The sequence below is a fragment of the Mixophyes fleayi genome, chromosome 3, assembly GCF_038048845.1.
Source record: "Mixophyes fleayi isolate aMixFle1 chromosome 3, aMixFle1.hap1, whole genome shotgun sequence".
NCBI lineage: Eukaryota > Metazoa > Chordata > Amphibia > Anura > Limnodynastidae > Mixophyes > Mixophyes fleayi.
In genome coordinates, this window is record NC_134404.1 from 115884161 (window position 1) to 115901026 (window position 16866).

The window sequence follows — 16866 nt, forward strand, 5'->3', positions numbered from 1 at the left end:
AACCAACATTAGGAAGTAGGCAGTGCTTAATTGAAATATGGGTGTGTTCATGCAGAATTTGGGTGAATCATAAGGGTATATTCACTAAACTGCAGGTTTGAAAAAGTGGAGATGTTGCCTATAGCAAAAAATCTGATTCTAGCTGTCCTTTTGTAGAATGTACTAAATAAATGATAACTGGAATCTGGTTGCTATAGGCAACATCTCCACTTTTTCAAAATTGCAGTTTAGTTAATATCCCATGGTGCTCTTTTGGATACCTTGTGAGTGGGGCTAATTTTATACAGATCTTTCTTTATAAATGTTGGGAGATATGTGTATGTGACCGTGTATTGGATTTACAGTATATGCAGTGTGAACATGACTATTGCTTACTTATTTGTATGGTCTGTATGCAGGGCACTATTAAATTCCAATTTTGCATTTAATTTATTGGAGTTTTCCCCCTTATTTCACCAACTCTCTAATACCAAGCACAGTCATCATTCTCTCCTATAGCAGTGATTACACTATGCCCTACACCACTTCAAGATTGTAAATGCAGTTTATACTTTTATTCATTTATTTTTATTCTGTACTTGCTTGTATTTGAGGCTTCTCCTTTTCTCAGTGCTCTTTATATCATTCAACTCCCAATTCTGACTACACTAGTGTACTGGTGGACATTATCCTTGAAGATTTCTATACAAACTCCATATGTTTTTCATCTCTCCTTTGTTTTAAACTTTGTTTCTAACTTGGTAGTGCATCCTAACTCCCTGATTGGGAAAACTTTGCTCATTTAAAAGCAAACGACTTGTAATACCAAATACAGGAGGGTTTACTGAGGGTAGTGTAAAATACTGTACTTGGAGAAAGTCCGTGAGAATTGTATTGCAGTTGGTGTACAGGGATCAATAAAACTGCAGAGGATAGGTTGTAAGCCAAGCAGAATACTTGGCTGCACAGGTAGCGAAATTAGCAGTACAAGGAGAAAGTTTTTGGTTGTGACAGACACAGTTTAGAGTGTTGTTTTAGTTTTGGAGATCTATTTTGACAATTATTGTTAAAATAGAGAAGGACAAAAATGGACTACAAAGAAGGTTCCGAAGCTTAAGCACAAAGCTTACCATGAAAGACACAAGGGTTAAGTTTGGTTTTCAGCTTCAGGTCTCATGGCTGTTTTAAAATAAAATTTTTATTTATTTCTAATTACTATTTTGTTGCTTAAAAGTTAAATATACTATTTGTGTTAAAATATAACTGTAATTTAGATAATTGTAATTGAATGTTTTATGTTATTATTAACATTTGTATTATTTTTTTATAGTAATGGAAAGTATTAAAGACAAGTGTCATGACAGCTTGCCATAGTGGTTATGGGGTCCCATTTTGTGCAAAGTTGAACAATCCCTGCCTTAAAGGAAAGATTGTAAAGAGGGAACATGATTGAAACTTTCATTTACAGTAAGAGTATCAACAAGGTTCAGTAGAGAAGCTTTTCCTGATAAATCACATTCCAAAATATGTTTTATGTCAATCAACCTGACAGGTTATTACTTTGGTAGCCTGAACCCTTTGATTTATTGCGCATGTTATAATGGCAAATACATATCATTTCTTTGTCTCCTCTTGAATAAATGCCTTAACAAGCCCAATATACAAAAAACAGACTAGTTTCTGGTAGTCAACAGGAGGTAACCATACTAGGAGGTAACCACCTTAATGGTCTTATTGCTGGAATCATGCAGATCTTAACTTTATAATAATACAATCGGTAATGCTAGTAACACCATAAAAATAAACATTTGAGTGTGGTTTTCTGGCGTTAATCTGTATAATTGCTAGGCATGTCTGTATTATAGAAACTTTGAAAACTGCAAAGACCCACCTTCCGGTAAAGGCTGGTTCAAAAATGTAAATTATTTAATGGAAGCTAAAGAGCTCTTGCACTTCATAAGGGGTCCCTTTAATACAGTTGACATGGTTTAGACTAGATGTGATGACTATAAAGTGAGTGCTAAGCATAAACTGATCATGATTGAGTTGAATATTAGGTTGATCTGACACACCCCATGATCCAGTAATAGATGCTCAGGCTTATTTAATAGGAGAGTTTCAGTGAGGTGAGCTATGTATACATGTCAAGGATGAGGATCAAGTCAGAATTTTGTAAACAGATGTGTTCCAACGTGTCTTTATTAAATCAAGTGCAGAAACATGGCAGACAGCATCACAGCAACAACAGGTCATAGGAAACAGCAAAACAGCATTCGAGATGGTCAGACTAAGTTAGCAGACCTTAACCTGGTAATATAGAGATTACACGCAATACTCCTTCCTCTCTGCAGTAACCCACCAATGAAGCAGTTACTGTAAATCCTGCCAGTGTGAGGAAGCAGGAAAGTGATGGCATCGTCCTTTGGGAAGTTAACCCCTTCCTCACCTGTGGAAGACTTTCACCCTGCCACAACTCCCAAAAGAAGTTTCAGCCCCCTGGCACTCTTGTTATTTTGGGACTTATTCAATCCTTGTATAATTTTCTGCTTATGTTGAAAATTAGAAAAAAATGTAATCATGCTTTCAGATAAACATGTATATCCTGAAAATAAATGGTGTCACTGTGGCTCTGTTGCTCCTTGGGTTCAATTGTGACTGGAGTGCTTTCTGTGTTGAGTTTGTATGTTCCCTCTGTGTTTGTTTAGATTACCCCCGGTGGTTTTTCTTTCCTCACACAGTAAAAAGAAAGAAAGAAAAAAAATGTAGTACTAGATTAATTAGTCCTAGTGTGTGTATGTTTGTGCTTCCATTATGGATTTTGATTGTAGGTTCCAGGGGTTAGTTTCCACAATCATCATCGTCAGTTATTTAAATAGCGCCACTAATTCCGCAGCGCTGTACAGAGAACTCACTCACATCAGTCCCTGCCCCATTGGAGCTTACAGTCTACATTCTCTAACATAGACACACACGCACACACAGACTGGGGTCAATTTTGATAGTAGCCAATTAACCTACAAGTATGTTTTTTGGAGTGTGGGAGGAAACTGGAGCACCTGGAGGAAATCCACGCAAACACAGGGAGAACATACAAACTCCACACAGATAAGGCCATTGTCGGGAATCAAACTCATGATCCCAGTGCTGTGAGGCAGAAGTGCTAACCACTAGGCCACTGTGCTGCTGTGCTATAGCAGGGGGACCCTGTGTTTATAGGTCTGCTTGTTTAGGGTAAAGCAGCCCTGGCTGTCTGCTGTTGGGGCTGGTCCCCACATTCTCAAAACTGCATTGGAATGAATGGGCTAATATTCTTATAACATCCTGCTTTTCTAAAATCTATCAAAATCGCATTAATTTTGGACAATGAATTCCCTTTTTTTGCTTATTCTGATCAAATTAAAAAAAGTGTAGAACTCAACCTTTAGTAGATTACCATTGTATATTTCCATAAAAAGGAATAAACTAGTTTTATTTTTTAACAAGTGGACGTTAGTGTCAGTGAATTTACCCTTCTCTGTCTTTTGAAACTATTGTGAAATGGAATGTGATCTTTCTACTGCTTTTTTGTCACTGTAAACTAACTACAAATTATTTATGAGGAACTATAGTTAATTGTTATACTTCCTTGTTCTACACAATATCCATACATTTGACTCCAGCTGCAAGATGCCACTATATATGAGGAACGAATACAGGACTTTTGCACAGTCACGAGGATTAAATTCTTACGTACTTACATATATTTAGTATTACAAGCTGTCAAGTAAACTCTAGCGTTCAGTATAATTTTTTTACATGTATTTATGACAATTCATTTACAAATATACCATTTTCTTACTGTATTACTTTTAGACTACATTTATTAGATTTAAGAAACAAAAATAACATCATAGAATATGTCTCTGCCCTGCCCCAGATACCACAACAGGTCTTCTATCTTGGGCTGTGAGTCCAGAAAATGACAATTTCAAACAGTGTCAGCAGCATAGTCGTTAGTATTTCTGCCTTACACTGCTGGGTTCAGGAGTTTTATTCTCGACCAGGGGGTCCATTAATACATTTACCCCCAGGGCTTTATCTATGTGGAGTTGGTATGTTCTCCCCATGGGTGCTCTGTACTCCTACCACAAATCAAAAACATACTAGCATACATGCAAGCTCTCTCTCAAACTACCGCCCCATCTCTCACCTCCCATGCCCCTCCAAGCTTCTCGAGAGAATTGCCTACACTCGCCTCACACACTTTCTTACAGCAAACAACCTACTGGATTCTCTTCAGTCAGGCTTTCGCTTTCAACACTCTACAGAGACTGCGCTGACCAATGTTGTCAATGATTTGATCACAGCAAAAAGTAAACGCCATTACTCTCTTCTAATTCTCCTGGATCTCTCTGCTGCATTTCACACTGTTGACCACTCCTCATACAAACGCTACAATCCCTAGGTCTTGAAGGCACTGTCTTATCCTGGGGATTTTAACTTGAGAAACTTCTTATTTCAGTCTCCTGGACAAAACCATGTTACAATGCAAGGGGTGCAAATTAGTATTCTGTTTTGCACATAAGTTAAATACTGCCTGTTTTTTCATGTAACACACAAATATCAACTTTAAATTTCAGTGTACAAATAAGCTATCAAGTATTTGTGTGCTAAATGAAAAAACTGACAGTATTTAACTTATGTGCAAAACAGAATACTAATTTGCACCCCTTGCATTGTAACATGGTTTTGTCCAGGAGACTGAAATAAGAAGTTTCTCAAGTTAAGATCCCTAATGAATCAGACCCCTGGTTCTCATCCTACCTATCTAATTGCTCTTTCAGTGTTAATTTCTCTGGATCCACCTCTGCTTCGCTTCCTTTATCAGTTGGAGTACCACAAGGCTCAGTCTTAGGTCCTCTGCTATTCTCTATCTACACCACTTCTCTTGGAAAACTAATAAAGCTCCTTTGGATTTTAGGATCATCTCTATGCGAATGATACACAAATTTATCTATCCTCTCCTGATCTTTCACCATCTGTGTTGTCTCACGTTACTGACTGTTTTTCTGCCATTTCCTCTTGGATGTTTTCTCGCCAACTCAAACTCAATCTTTCAAACACTGAATTAATAATATCCCCACCTAAAAACAGAAGCTTCCTGCCTGGTATTTCTATTTCTGTTGATAACATGACCATAAATCCCACCCCGCAAGCTCATTGCCTAGGTGTAATCCTTTACTCACAACTATCGTTTATTCCCCACATCAACTCTTTATCTAAATCATGTTACATACACCTAAAGAACATTTCCAGAATACGCACATATCTGACACAAGACACTGCAAAAACCTTAATTCATGCACTCATCATCTCCCGCATCGACTATTGCAATTCCCTCCTTATTGGTCTTCCCAAAGTCAGACTTGAACCCCTACAATCTATTTTTCACGCAGCGGCTAGATTGATTTTCCTTACTAACCGTTATTCCTCTGCTGAGCCACTCTGTCAGTCTCTACATTGGTTGCCTGTATTTCAACAAATCCAATATAAAATTCTTCTACTAGCATACAAGGCCGTCAACAAAATTGCACTGACATACATCTCCTCACTTATCTCAAAATATCTCCCAACTCGACACCTCCGTTCTGCACAAGATCTGCGTCTATCTTCCACTCTCATCACATCCTCCCATTCCAGATTACAGGACTTTTTTCGGGCTGCACCCACTTTGTGGAATTCCCTCCCTCGCACAGTAAGACTTTCCTCTAATCTTCAAACCTTCAAGTGTTCACTGAAAACCCACCTCTTCAGACAAGCTTATGATATTCCTCAATCACCATCTTAATCTCCCTAGGTTACCCTATTACCACCCTCTACACAGCTAACACAAGACAACAACCCTCTGACCAACATTGCTGTGTGACTGATCACACAGCCCACTCAATACTTTTACCTTTGCATTCTAGCTGGTCCAGTGTGCAATATGATGTAGCACATACCCTTGTGTTTCAAACTCCCATTGTCCCATATATTGTAAGCTTGCGAGCAGGACCCTCCTACCTCTCTGTCTATATGTCTTACCTAGTATTGTTTTATTAATGTTTGTTCCCATTTGTAAAGTGCTATGGAATTTGCTGGCGCTATATAAATAAATGTTGATGATGATGATGCCAACTTTTAAAACTTCTCACCCGGGATATCCCGGGGGAGAAGCCATGTGACAGGGGGTAGGAAAATTCACGGCATTGAATAGCGAGGGCGAGGCTTAACGACATGATTAAACCCCGCTCCCACCATTCGATGCCGTGAATTTCAGCAAATCCAGGAGGTTTGTCTACTCTTCCAGGAGTCCAGGAGGACTCCCCGAATGACAAACAATCTCTGTAAAAGCGCTGCGGAATTGGTGCTATATAAATGATGATGATACTCTTGTTCGATTCACAAAAGATAAAAGAAAGGCTGGGTAATGTAACAGCAAATATTTTGGTTGCAGATGACTCATCACACATTAATATTGTAAAGCATACAGTATGTACCTTTGACAAAGTGGCAGATTTCAGCCACTAAGGGCCTGAGTAATTAAGGAAAGTAAGGCAAAAATAAAGGAGTAAATGTTCTCCGGGACAAACCATGTTACAATGCAAGGGGTGCAAATTAGTTTATTATTTTGCACATAAGCTAAATACTGGCTGTTTTTTCATATAGCACACAAATACTTGATAGCTTTATTTTTTCACTGAAATTTAATGTTGATCTAGGATATGACCTACTCCAACTTGAAGTCTGTCCCCACATTTTAAATTACTTCTCCCTCCAATGCAACATGGGGTTTCCCAGGTGCAAAGTTACTCCTTTTCTATGTTTTGCTCTCCTTAATGACTCAGGCCCTAAATGTTTAGTTATTTGCAAGCCTTGATTTTGGTAAAGGCCATATAAGGCTGAGTACACGCTACAGAAAATTTCCTGATCAGTATGCCAATTCATGTGTACGTAATATATGTTTTACAAGATTTACTTTCAGATCTGTGCTCTTCATCTGTCGTAACCATCGGCTGAAATGATCATGACTCTGTAAACTCTATGGAGATCTGCCTACACTGCTGGTTGTGAGTGCTTACACACTTCAGAATTTGTCCGACATCGTTCCATCGTTTATAGAGCTTTTTAGTCCGTTTATAAAATCAAATCAAACAATATGATGTGCTTTGGAAAGATAAAACATGATTGTGGGAGCGCACACACTAATATGATATCGGACCTAACAGTCGTTTGGCACCACACAGAGCAGCTGTAAATGGGTACCGTACACACCAATGAAGGTGTAGGAGGAGAGGAGAGAACGATGTAGCCTTGTGTTTCAAAAGATGAAATTCTATCAGAAGTAGTAATCCATATCAGTTCTCAGCCCTAATATATTATTTTACTTTCTAGAAGCTTTTATGAGTCACCTGCAGGAATTTGAACAATGAAGAACCGGTTTGTTTTTTTTGTGTGCTTTTTTACTGTAAAGCATTGCTACACAGATTTCATCAAACTAAAAAACTAGACAAGAACAAGTCAGTGTCTTGAATTTTACATTCACAAACAGTTAAGAATGAAAAAATAAAGGAAGTTCACGAATGAGGAAATAGTGCAGTAAGTTCTCCATTTCTGTAATCGCTAAGGATACTTATTACAGTGTTTGTATATGTCATATAATGTACAAAGGCTACACTAATCACAATGATCAGGGCAATCCATTTTATGTAGAACGTGACTTTCACAGACATGTGATGTAGTAATCCTCTGTAATTATATGCATAAGGAAAACATTACCATCATCAGTAACAATAATCTACTAAAAATACTTTAGGATACAGGATAAATTATACACACTTTTACAATATTTTACCCATTTCTCTTTAGTATTATGTGTTTTAAGATTAAAGTTTGGACACCTGCAAATCTAAGAATAATTGTAGAGTACTATGAATAGTTTATAGAAGCTATTAAGCAAAGTCCTTCAATCCTTTATACTCCTTACCTTAATTTAAAAATATTACAAAAAACATTGCTAAATGTCAATACAAAAGTTTTTCATAATAATAATTTTGTTTGGCAGAGTTTATGTAAAAGGATTGGCTTGTTTTTAATCCCTTAATGTGTCAGAGAAATGTATACAAACATAAATAAGACAATGCGTGCACACGTTAAGAGACATTTATGATGCACATTTCAAGGTAATTAGCTTCTCCTTGGTCTTAAGACCCATAAAACTGGGGTGTAAGGTTTGTGGATATTTCAGAGTTTGAATACTGTGGAAAAAGTACAAATTTAACTTCAAAATCCAACCTATTTCTAGGACCAGCCCCTTCATTCATTTAAAATAATCAATTTGTTTCCTAAAATACTGCTGTATGTGTCTTACATAAGTAATGAGAGTAGGAGGACATCAGGAATGTCACATTTGTGTGTTTCAATATTCTTATTGTATTGGTTGAAGCTTTCCTATAACGCACTTTCCCACAAAAGTACAAGTGGAAGATGCGAAATGTGTCTCAATAAAAGCAGATGGATGAGGTTGGGTTTACAGCACTTCTGATCAGCCTGACAATTCATCATTTTAGAGGGAGGAAAAAGCATAAAACAGTCAGTAAGCTCATTTAAATAATTCTGTCCTACGAAATGAGATCTGCACTTAGCCAGAAATGCAGACACCCAACTCCTTCCACTGTTGCAACCCTACGAATATGGCCATCTAGTGCTGCAAAGCCATACACTTACATGTAAAAATACGCATTTGTGTAAAATGCATGACATCACAAAATAGCATTTGACTGCGTTTTTGCGTTTTGATACACCAACATTATTGTCTAAGTGGAAAAGTATAAAAAATAATAGTATAATTCTAAATCGATACTCTTTTACTGTTTGGTTTACAAAGATTCTGACTTTTTTCTATGCAATTTAATATATACAAATTATTTATATATATATATATATATATATATATATATATATATATATATATATATATATATATATTTCTTGAAATAACACTTTAACTATTCACCTTTATGTACAGGAAGAGCTTGAGATAAAGTGCATGACATACAACTTTGCGTAGGACGTCTAACAGAACTGAGGGAGGAATAGAGGATTTAACTGCAACTATATAAAAATCAGTACAGGGCATGAAAGATACACTCACTTGATATAAGTAGAACACTGCATATCGATGTCAGATGAGACATGGTTCAGAGTAAGCAGCTCCTGGACTGAGGGTAGAGAGGTGCAGCTCTGTGCTGTTCTCTTGAAGTATAGGAATTTGGAAACTCTGCTCTGCTGCTGTCACGTGATTTCAAGGAAATAAAGTTTCATGTACAGCAAACAGAAATAAGAGAAACTACTTTACAGGATAGAATGTTGTATTTCGCAAACAAACCTCATCAGGGGGTTGGCAGTAGAGCAGTGGTCAGGGAACAGGGGTAAATTACCCCAAATGGGATAAAAATTTAATTCCTGGGGGTAATGCTGCCGATTCACATGCTGGTAGTTGGATTGTAGACCCTTTTAAATGTGATATTGCAGGTGTACCAGAAGAGCCTCAAGAGTTGGCAGAGGCACTTCTTGAGCTTCGATGCAATAATGAAGCACGTATTGCATTTGAAAACAAAGCAGATCTGTCATATATTTGGTTGTCAACAGCTGCAAAGGCATTCAAAATTGCACATGAGGAGGCAGTCAAAAAGTTGCTGCCTTTTGCAACAAGGATTTTCCACTCTAGCGAACATAAAAACAAAGCAGAGAAATCGATTGGACGCTGAAGACTGTATCCAAATTGCTCTGACATCAAAATGCCCCAATATTGATGCTCTCGTATCATAAATGAAGCAACATCATTTCTCCAAAACCTGAAGTTTTGAAGTTGAAGCTTTCAAAGAAACTTTGAATAGATTCAATAAAATGTTGAATTCCAATAATTAATAATATATGATTTCCTTCCTTTGAAATAAAGGGGTTAACATCGGCGTATCTAAATATATTTTGGGGTAAAAGCATACTTGCCAACATTTTATAATTTACGTCCGGGAGATGCAAGGGGGAGGTGGGCGTGTAGAGGGCTGGACTTCGAAATTCGCGTCATTTTAGCCCCGCCCCCGTGACGTGATGACGCAAATTGCGTCATTTTACAGCGGGGGCGGGGCCAAACACCGCGATTCCCGGTGAATCGCGGCGTTTGAACCGAATTCTGCCCACTTCACTAGGAAGTGGGCAGATCAGGGAGATTGCCATACTCTCCCGGGAGACTATCGCGAAATGCCGGGAGAGTTGGCAAGTATGGGTAAAAGGTAAAAAAGTTCCTTGACCCCTGCTGTAGAGGTTTCATTCTCATGTGCATATAACGCATTAACAATTGGTTCACCTTAGATCTGTTTAAATATTAATTATTAGGTGATTACCTACTAACAAACTAATACTGCTGTCTATATTTGTTTAAAGGTGTGTCTCTCTGTATGTATGTGGAGGTGTCTCCGGTGAAGACCCCCGCCAGCGCTGTGTCCCTGGAGGGACAGAAGATGCTGGAGCCGGTGCCCGTGAAGAGGGCGAAGATGTCCGCCAGCGCTGTGCTCCTGGAGGGGCTGAAGAGGTCCCCGATGGTGCCCAGCAGGAAGAAAGAAGAGGAGAAGTACTCACCCGTCCCGCGATCCAGCGGTGAGTATCGTGGCTTCTTTCCTGCAGGTTTTGTGCGCGGGGGAAGGATGAGCCAATCAGGGCTCATCTTTCCCCGCTGGCCAATCAGCGGCCGGATGCGCAAGCCAATCGCGGCTCGCGCCCGGCCATTTAAAAGATTGGCGCCGACGCAAGCCAATCAGTGCTCGCGCCGGCTGATGGCGTCACGCCGGCGACTATATAAGTCGCCAGGTGGCGCCATTTTGACAGAAGTCCGTCGGCGGAGAAGAGGGAGGACGTCTCTTAAAGACGTCCAGCAACAGGATCATCGGCAGCAGCGGCAGGGGGCCCTTGTGAGGGCCGTGAGCTACCCTGCCGCCCGAAGACTACAATCAAGCCGCCGGAGCAGTGATCGCCGGCGGGGAGCCCTTGTAAGGGCTGAGAGTGCCCCCGCCAAGCAGCCCTCAACAGCGCCGAACCGGAGAAGAGGCGCCGCCAGCTGGAGGGTCTGGAAGACCCGGAGAAGGAAGAAGACGGCGTGGCAAGTTGAGATTCCTGCGCAGAGCAGGTAAGTATACTCAACGTTAAATTCGGGCACTAGGCCCGGGGCCACGGTCGGGCACAAGGCCCGTTGGCACAGTAAATTAGGGGCACAAGGCCCAGGGACCTGGGCACTAGGCCCCTACTAATTAGTGGGCCAGTAGGCCATATTACTGTTGATAAAGGGGACAAGCCCCTGTTAGTTAGACAGGGGGCGTGAGAGCCCCAGGTGTAAAAGGGCACAAGGCCCTTAGGTAGTTAGTGGCCTAGAGGCCATAGGAAGGCCAGAGGGCCTGGTTAGGGGCTGGTAGCCCGTAGGCTATAAAGGGCACAAGGCCCTCAGTCAGTCAGGGAGGCCACAGGCCTCAGGCAGGGGCTAGGACCCCTAGGTAGCAGGGCACAAGGCCCTAGTTAGTGGGCTCAGAGCCCTGAGATAGAGAGGGGGCTGAGGCCCATTAATCAGAGCATAAGGCTCTGTGTGCAATTGGGCAAGAGGCCCATGGTGTGAAGGGCAGAAGGCCCTGGTGGTGATGAGGTAGAGGCGTGGGAGCCTCGTGAGTGTAGGCGCGGTCCTGTGTGAGGTGAGCACACGTAGTTAGGAGGTACAGTAGAGCGGAGGCTCCTGTGGTGCTGTAGCAACCTGCTGGTTGGCTAACAGCGGTGTGCTCTGGTAAGTAGCTTACAAAGTACTGTATATTGTATTCTGTCTGTGAGGCGGGTATTGTTGAATTACAGTATTTTGGGTGTGCTACGTAATTGTGTCCAGGGGCAAGACATCAGGCCCCCATTAAAGGTAGGCTCTTGTTCCTGAGGTTTCCTGTGCTAACCCGTGCTGTGGGGACAAGTGTAGTTACCAGCATACACATAGTCAGGGGAGAACACACGTAGTTTTCCTGTCCCTTAGGTCCCCGGGGTCACACTGGTACCCAGACGGGGTGGCTGAGTGAGTTGGTGGCAGTGCAGCGCACCTTGAGGCAGTTCCAGGGGCGGCCGTGGTTCTGATTGAGGGTCCTCAAGGCCGGTTCCGTGCAGGTGGACCTGTGGTTCCGGACGTAGGGACACGTGTGAGATACCCGAGTACAGGCAGTCGGGCGGTTCAGTTCAATCGGCTGTTCCGTGCGGCAGTCGGCCCGCGGGTTAGTGTGCTGTTCCACTGAACCTCAGCCAGGCTTAAAGAACCGGTCCTTAGGGTCTGTGGGTGACCCCATAGCAAGAAGGCAGCTTCTTGGTACGACCTGGGTGAGGGGGTTAGGAACCGCCCTCCGGTTTAGTCCGTGAACACCGGCTGGTGTTCCCCGTAGTGTGTAAGTGAGCAGTTCCGTTAGTGCACCACACCTAGTTAGTCATAGTGGTTTGACTTAGTTGCGTTGCCGACCATTAGAACGTTGTTAGGGTCGGGTCGCTGTTGTAGTCAGTCCATTTTTGTGGGTGCCATCTTAGTCTCACTGAGAGCATAGAGGGAGGCTGTGTGTTCTTGTCATCCGCAGGAGTCGGGAAGGTGCAGAGGAACCGGATCGGAAGTGGGAGTGTCCTGGTGAGTATCACGCTCGATTCCCCCTTTCGGTTAGGCCCTCACCGGCAGGTGTGTGAGGTACTTGAGGCGGGATTAGTCCTCGGACTAGTCTTGGTCTTAAGTGCCTGTAGTCCCCCGCGTCTTGGCAAGAGCAAAAGCGAGGAGGCGGCAAGTGGGCTTGGACTGAGAGTGTCCTTGTCCGTTGCCGTATTCTCGGACAGCCCTTACCTGGTAGGCACGGCCGTAATCTCTGTCTCTATCTTAGAGGGACGTGATTGGAGGTGACAGGGGTTGCGGCTGCGGATCTGCTGGGATTGGATCGCAGCTGGGATATCGGAAGCGGACTGGAGTTGACCATCGTTTTCAAGGTAAGTTCTTTTGTGTTGCGTCTGCCCCTGTCTTTCCCCGCAGGGGGCGTTACATGTATACCCATAACCTGATAATGCCCCACATTATGTAAAACCTGAATTGTTTTGCTTCCTCCTGAAGATTTTGTTTGTTTGTTTTTTTATGATCCTAATGTGCAGCACAACTTCTAATTGTACAGTTGTGAGGTCACAAAAATGTATTTGCAGAGAATGAGAAATTTATACAGACTGATCCATGGATTTGTACTGAAAAATATAAAGTGGACACATTTTCATAAAAAAATGGATGTTCCTGATATGTAAGTATCTGTCAGCGCCTGCTGAGCCAGCGGATTTGCCAGCTTTACAGCCGGCTGACCCACTGTTTTCCTAAAGTGTTAAAATATAAAGTTTTAAAAATGTGTGAGTTCCCCCCTTTTAACGCTATTAACGATAGTACTGGCTGCATCGAAATCGGGGGACAAAAGTGTGGGTTTCCCCTGATTTTACCGCAACCTGCATTACGCCAACCAGCCGGGGTGGGTGGCACTATAGCAGTGGGACATGCGGCAGGGGTCCCCCCTCCATAATGACAAACCAACCCCAGGTTGTTCAGCATGGGGCTGGATTCCCTAGTGCATAAAGCACTAGGACTCTTCCTACACCCCTGGGGCGGTGTGTGTAGGGTAATAAAATGAGTGTAATGTATGTATGTCAAAAACACTATTTTAGTTTGTGGAACTACAAGTTCCAGCCAGCCCCGTCTGCCATTTATAATCTGGGCATCCTGGTGCTTGTAGAACTAGAATATTTTAGTTTTGTTTGGGTATGGTTTTAAGCCTTATTGGATTGCAAGCTTACAAGATTGGGTCATATAGAGATGAAGACATCTGATGGTAAGTATTTGGGGTTTTATTATTTTTAATAAAGAGATGTGGTTATAAAGAGGGAGTTGTGTTTTATTTAAGAGGTTTTTTTTAATTAAACTAATGTGGTGTGAAAGAGGGTGTTGTGTTTTATTTAACATTTTAGTTTGTGGAACTACATGATTCAGCAGGCCCTTGGTGTCAGGGCATGGTGGAACTTGTGGTTCTCCAAATGCCAGCATACCCTGGCTGCCATGGGTATGCTGGTGCTTGTAGTTCTACAAGCACCAGCATCCACAGACTGTTAATAGCAGCCTGGGCTGGCTGGAACCTGTAGTTCCACAAACTAAAATAGTGTTTTGACTTATATCTAAATTACACTCACTTTATAACCCTACACCCACCGGACCAAGGTTGTAGGAAGAGTCCTAGTGATTTCAGCATGGGCTGGTTCTTCCTGGAAGGGGGGTTCTGCACAATTTTTTTGCGGATCCCACTACCTAGGGAATTTAGCTGAACAGCCTGGGGTTGGTTTGTCGTCATGGCAGGAAGACCCCTGCCACATGTCCTCCTGTTATAGTGCCACCCACCCCGGCTGGTCGTCTTAGTGTTGGTTGTGGTAAAATCGTGGGCACCCCAAGCCTTTCCCCCCCCGATTTCCAACCAAAACTTGTTTGGCAACACTAGGATTAATAGCATTAGGTATGGGGGGGTGGGGATTTATTTAAATTCTATTTTTTAACACTTTAGAGAGCTGATGGGTCGGCCGGCTAACTCAGAATAGCTCCAGAGCAAGAGATATGTCAGAATTGGAAGGTTACATCCACAGCTGTGGCTGCGTACGCTCGAGTTTGGCATGCCCAATTGTACACTGCCTACAGCCACATGCTCCTTCCCCATTTATTGTAGGGTGTAGTAAGTCCCCTTTCTGTGCGTTAGAGCACGAAAAAGGGATATTTTGATGCCCGTTCTGAGCATGTGCAGAGTGATTATTAATATAATACGCTCAAAACCGGCGTCCTCCCGTCTCCGCGGCCACATTGCATCTTAGGTACGTGTGCATGTGCAGACCCAATTTCTCTTTAAAAACTCTCCTGCTCTCTCATTGGCTCCTGGGCGCTTCTCCACTATTTAAAGCAGCCTCCCCTCTCCATCTGAGCCTGTTCTTGGTCATCACTTCTGCTGAGAAAAAGCTCTAGATTGCTTATCTCCACTGTTCCTGCAGTCTGCAGATCATCATTTCCGCTGTTCCAGTGGCAATACCTGCTATCCGCAGATCTTCTCACTCTTGTTCCAGTGGCAATACCTGCTATCCGCAGATCTTCTCACTGCTGTTCCAATGGCTATACCTGCTATCCGCAGATCATCATTTCCCGCTGTTCCAGTGGCTATACCTGCTATCCGCAGATCATCATACCCGCTGTCCCAGTGGCTGTACCTGCTATCCGCAGATCATCATACCTGCTGGTCTCTGCCCACCATTCCTGTGACCCAGTCTACAGTCAACGCTAAACTCCACTGATCTCGCCATACTCTCCTAAGGGCCGTGACCTGCGTAGCGGGAGCCGCTAAAATCCATACCTTCTTGCGAGTGTTCCTGGAGAAGACCAGTCGCTGCATTAGACTCTACGCCTCTGGTAAGAGTACTACTAATTTGGCAGATCAGGGTCCTAGCATCCTTGATTCCCGTGACAAGTAGCAGTAATTGTACAGAAGATAAATCAGGCAAATAAACAGCGGAGCTCCTATTTCTTAACAGTCATAGAAGAGTTGAAACCTTGCACTTTAACACTGTTATAGACAAGGGGCTTCTGCCTGCCCATGAGTAGGCTGGTTCTTATTGACCTATTTCCTATCTTAATATAGATTATAAATTATTGACTAAAATACTAGCTGAAAGGATAAAAATAAAGTCGTCTTTATTGATAGTAATCAATAAAGACGGACTTTATTTGGGGTAGACACTTGGGGGTAAATGTATCAAGCTGCGAGTTTGCAGCTCCAGCGATTTTCTCAGGAGAGTTGAAACTAGCCGATATATGAAGCTGAGTTTTCATACAAAATCGCCAGAGTTCTGCTTCTGTCAAAATCGCTACTTGCAAAATCGCCAGAGATCAATCTCACCACTGTTTGCCACTGCAGCTATACAAGTCTACAATGTATGAAGCTGCGAGTTAGCAAACTCAGGAGAGTTTGCTTCTAAACACGCCAGATACAACATGCTGCTTGATAGCAGCATGTTGTATCAACACATCATTGTTACACTGTTACATTGTTACATTTTAACAGCTGCCGGAGCTCTGGCAGCTGTATGACAGGTCAGTGTAACAGTGATGTGTTTACAACTCACTGTTACAACACAGGAGAGTTTGCCAAACACAGGAGAGTTAGCTAAACTCGGGAGTGTTTACATCGCTCAAAATCGCCAGAGATGGCCAGCGATTTTGAACATGAGTGTCAAAATCGCAGCTTGTTACATTTCCAGTTTTTTTAAAAAAAATCGTTTACCCGCGATTTGCCGCGATTTCAACACGCTGGCAAACTCGCAGCTTGATACATTTACCCCTTGGTGGGCAATATATTGTAAAGGTGATTGTGGTAATTCAGAAATTGACTACCTCTGAAAACCTGAACCTCAATGTCATATTTTCCCTAGATGCCAAAAAAGACCTTTGACCTAGTTATATTGGATCATCTTTTTGAATCTCTTAAGAGATTCGGGTTTCCAGACGGTTTCATTCAAGTAATGCAAACTATATATTCTGTTCCTAAGACACAAGTAGCCGGGAATGATTATCTGCGCCCTTCTTGATACAAAAAGGGACTCCACGGGATTGCCCTCTCTCTCCTTTGCTATCTGCAATTGTTTGGAACTCTTACCAGTCACATTACTACAATATGTTAATTTTCGGGGAATACACATAGGCTGAGTTGCATTTCAATAGATGACAGGGAGGTTTGGGTGTTCCGGACGTCTTGGCCTCCT

At 42.3% G+C, this 16866-nt stretch overlaps 1 protein-coding gene across 2 annotated transcripts in view; it reads right to left on the reverse strand.

The window, feature by feature from the left end:
- The window catches only part of LAMP3 (lysosomal associated membrane protein 3), a 30258-nt gene extending 20951 nt beyond the window's left edge, over window positions 1-9307 (reverse strand). Inside the window, exon 1 of one of the 2 annotated variants that reach the window (XM_075202197.1) lies at window positions 9152-9303. In XM_075202197.1, the coding sequence (XP_075058298.1) occupies window positions 9152-9194 (43 nt within the window). In that variant the 5' untranslated portion in view covers window positions 9195-9303. Of the gene's footprint in view, window positions 1-9151 lie in introns of both variants that reach the window. The other variant, XM_075202196.1, reaches the window with a different exon arrangement.
- Window positions 9308-16866: the final 7559 nt, after the last annotated feature.